General features: G+C 39.6%; 1 protein-coding gene and 1 long non-coding RNA gene across 2 annotated transcripts; both read left to right on the top strand.

The window, feature by feature from the left end:
- The first annotated feature begins 580 nt into the window (after nt 1-580).
- Nucleotides 581-1,393, top strand: LOC114549842 (uncharacterized). The gene is made up of 3 exons (XR_003691590.1): nt 581-911; nt 1,246-1,306; nt 1,356-1,393. It is a non-coding gene; the product is annotated as an uncharacterized LOC114549842 (long non-coding RNA).
- Nucleotides 1,394-1,843: 450 nt separating this feature from the next.
- Nucleotides 1,844-3,173, top strand: LOC114552194 (uncharacterized). The gene is made up of 4 exons (XM_028572822.1): nt 1,844-1,915; nt 2,006-2,107; nt 2,212-2,361; nt 2,462-3,173. Exons 1-4 carry the CDS (start codon nt 1,844-1,846, stop codon nt 2,990-2,992), a joined length of 855 nt encoding a protein of 284 aa, XP_028428623.1. The 3' UTR covers nt 2,993-3,173.
- The last annotated feature ends 343 nt before the right edge of the window (nt 3,174-3,516 follow it).

Below are 3,516 nucleotides of genomic sequence, written 5' to 3'. Positions count from 1 at the left end.
ATTCCCAATCTTACAGATACGGAGACTGTAGGTGTATGTAAGGAGATAACATGGGCACAGGCTAATTATTGATCACTAACATGCTAGTTAACATTAGTAATTAAACCTAAACAGCTAATGTAAGTCGAAACTGCCTGCGAGCTTCTCCTGTACTATACGGTAATTCCTCTACTATGCGACAGTAAGTCACTTGGTTATGACACAATCGTTAGCCTATTTTTACAAAAACATCTGCTACGGAGCCATAACGTGAGGTACAAGGTAATGGAGCCTTTTATACATTGTCGTGTTTCTTTGGAACTAAACAAAGGACAAATAGAGTCTTTAAACGCTTCAGATGTAAAGTTATTCGCAGTCAAGTGACGTAAAAAAAAAAAATGGCGGTCAGCGGAATGCTAACAGGAGGTGATGGCCAGTTAGCAACAAAATGGCGCCATGATGGCTCGAGTTCTGAAGCAAAGCTTACCCCCTTGCCAAATATGGGGGCGCATCTCGCGAACGTGATGACGTAGGTAGCTCGGTCGTCCGCCTCACCGCAACAGGGGTCTGGTGCCCTTGAGTGGAGGCTGACTCTCACAGACGTAGCTATCCATCTAACGACGGCGGACACTCGTTCATAGTGCGTAGGCGTGTAGCTCACTTTTTACCACGTTTCGTTTTTCCACAACAAAAGCCCATCTGGAGTTTGTCTTATGCTTTCGTGAAAATAACGAGGGTTCGTTTTTCAGCAGTGCACTGTTTAGCCTTTTGTTTCATACTATTTAGCTCTTTTTTTAGATGCTTTTTTAGCTAGTCTGGTAGCTAGCTTGCTACCACGTTTTTCCACATCAAAAAGCCCTCTGGTGTTTCACTTTTTAATTCTTCTTGGTGCAAGCAACGCTGTTTCGTTTTTTCAGCAATACCTACAAGTGGTAAGTAAATTTAAAAAGCAAATCTTGTGTTTAAGAATGTTCAAAGATATTTAATTCATTCAGTCATTCATGAATTAACTAAAACTTTGACCGTGTGTTCGAAATGCTGGTGGGTTGTACCATATGACGATAAAAAAAAAAAAAAAAGTGTTAAAAACTCGTGTTAGACCAGTGGTTAGCTTGTAAATGTGAGGTCTATTGTTGTGAGTGTTAAATCGTCATAAAGGGGTTGGTTTGTGGTGTTTAAAACCCCTTGTTTCAAGACTGGCTGCTCACTTTTTTACCTGCATTTTGTAGCTAAACGGCTAGCTAAAACTTTCCCTCGTTTTCTCAGTCTTCCTCAACAAAGACCTCTGAAGAAAGAGGATTCGTTTCTACAGAAATGGCTGCGTTTGGTGAGTAAATTTAATTATTTTTGTTGTATAATGTAGTTTGCATCATTAGGTGATTCTACAAAGAGCTGGGACAACGTGGCTGTGTTAGTTGATGAAACTATTATACCACAAGGTAAAAACCTATAAATATATTATACACTACAGAATTAATTGATTTAGTACTGTGTTTTCATTCATTTTGTTTTTGTTTTTAAAAAGTGCTGTGTAGCCCAATCCTACAGACCCCAACACGACAGAACATAAAACAAAAGGCTCCTCTAATAAGGAATAAGAACGCTGCAAACAGGTATTTACGGTTTATTTATCTCTTTCAGGATGTAATATTTATTACTATTTAATTTATCACTGTGTTTATAGTCATCTAATATATATATATATATATATATATATATATATATATATATATATATATATATATATATATATATATATTCTGTGTCTAGACAATCAGCCCCTGAACAAAGGATCCGTAAGGGCGACGGCTACTCGCTAGCCCATGTGGCTGAAATCAACCCTGTTAAAAGGACCTGTGCTTCTATGCCCCTCTCTGTGAAAGCTGCTACACCTAAAAACATTTGCCATCGTAAGCCTAAGAAGCAATTTACTGAGGTGAGTTGAAAAAGAAAACAGTAAAATAGCGTGTTGTATTTAAATAAAAAAGATTTTTTTCTAATCTAATGCTAATTGCAGCCTGAGTAGCCATACCACAAAGGCCTCCTGCCCAAAAGCAGCCACCATTCCTTTGTTCCAGACTTGCCTTACCCGGACACTGTATCTGCCGATCCTAACACCGCTGCAGAGGTGAGAAACTCCTTTGTATCTAGCAGAATATATTTACATTGTGTTATAAAAGCTTTTTTAATAAAATGTATATATTGTCAAAAAAGGCTTTTCCTTTGTTTTAGCAACTAACGGCGAGCGAAGACTTAGAGTCCTTGCATTGGTCGTCGTCTAAGTGTGATTTCACACATAGTACACCAAAGCCCTACCAGCCACCAAGTGTCTCCATTGAGAGGGAACAAAAGGATACCCTTTTACAAAAGACATCTGATGAGGTGGGGTGTGTGTGTGTGTGTGTGTGTGTGTGTGTGTGTGTGTGTGTGTGTGTGTGTGTGTGTCTTTATTTAACCAAAAAATATGTTGTTATACCTCTAGACAATCCATGCCATAGAAGCAGGAGAAGGGTCTGAAGACACCGGACTAACAGCGACAGCCCCTACATCACACCAAACAAATTGGGAAGCTACAGGAGAAGGGTCTGAAGACACCGGACTAACAGAGACACCGCTTACAGCCCACCAATCGAGTCAGGCAGCTTTGCAGGAGGTCCCTGAATATAATGTAGGTGAATACCTCTTTAACTGTATCTATAGCACAGAGGAAGGCCCCGATTATGTCAGCTGTATACCACACACCTCTGTCATAACTGTGTCAGATAAAAAGTGTAACAGGGGTAATACCTCAATAACCAATCCTGTAAATGTATTAGAGGTTAACGTTCCATTCCTTGATAAGCAAGCAGTACCTAATTATATTACTAACAACCAGTTTGAACACTGTGGGGCACTAGGAGGTCGTGAGCAGGTAACATTGCTTCAGGGTGAAGAGCTTTTTGAGTACTGTGTCAACACTACACCTCAACAACCTGCGTCAGATGTCATTATAAACAAATATAATCGGAATTAGCCGAATTACGAAAACAAAACCATGCTCTTATGAATAAATTAGATGTCTTGCAAACAGTTAACACACAATTGACTGGTTTGGTCACAGACTTTGGCACAACTCTGGCCAGTCAGGTCAGAGCTAACACGCATTTGGTTGATTTGGTCACAGGGTTTGGCACAAATCTTGCCTCTCATGTCAGCTCTCTCTATACACTGCTTTTACCTATGATAGTATGCCTTAAAAAGACAATGAATATGCCCCCACGGTAAAAAAGTGTTAAAACAGGCTATAGTTTGTGCAAAATATATAAAAAAATATATAAACAAATAAAAAATGTCACCCCCACCCAAAAAACTAAAAAATCTGAACCCTTAGGTGGGTGTGACAATAGTAGTGATGAGGAACTAGAATGGCCATGCGAGGACGATTACACAAGACCAGTAAGCAATCCTCAGGATTTTGCACGATTGTGTGCGATACATGCCAAAATATTCGAAGCCTGGGCCCAATGCCTAGTGATAGCGCTAGTGAAAGCAACAGTG

The sequence above is a fragment of the Perca flavescens genome, chromosome 3 (genome assembly GCF_004354835.1).
Source record: "Perca flavescens isolate YP-PL-M2 chromosome 3, PFLA_1.0, whole genome shotgun sequence".
NCBI lineage: Eukaryota > Metazoa > Chordata > Actinopteri > Perciformes > Percidae > Perca > Perca flavescens.
The sequence above is the reverse complement of the archived record's forward strand: the minus strand, read 5'-3'. Positions and strand labels throughout refer to the sequence as shown.

Bases quoted from the DNA above. Each gene is read 5' to 3' on its own strand.
- LOC114552194 (XM_028572822.1), top strand. From the start codon at position 1,844: ATGCCCCTCTCTGTGAAAGCTGCTACACCTAAAAACATTTGCCATCGT. The intron at 1,916-2,005 runs GTGAGTTGAAAA...CAGCCTGAGTAG, and splicing joins CTAAGAAGCAATTTACTGAG to CCATACCACAAAGGCCTCCT. The intron at 2,362-2,461 runs GTGGGGTGTGTG...TTATACCTCTAG, and splicing joins TACAAAAGACATCTGATGAG to ACAATCCATGCCATAGAAGC.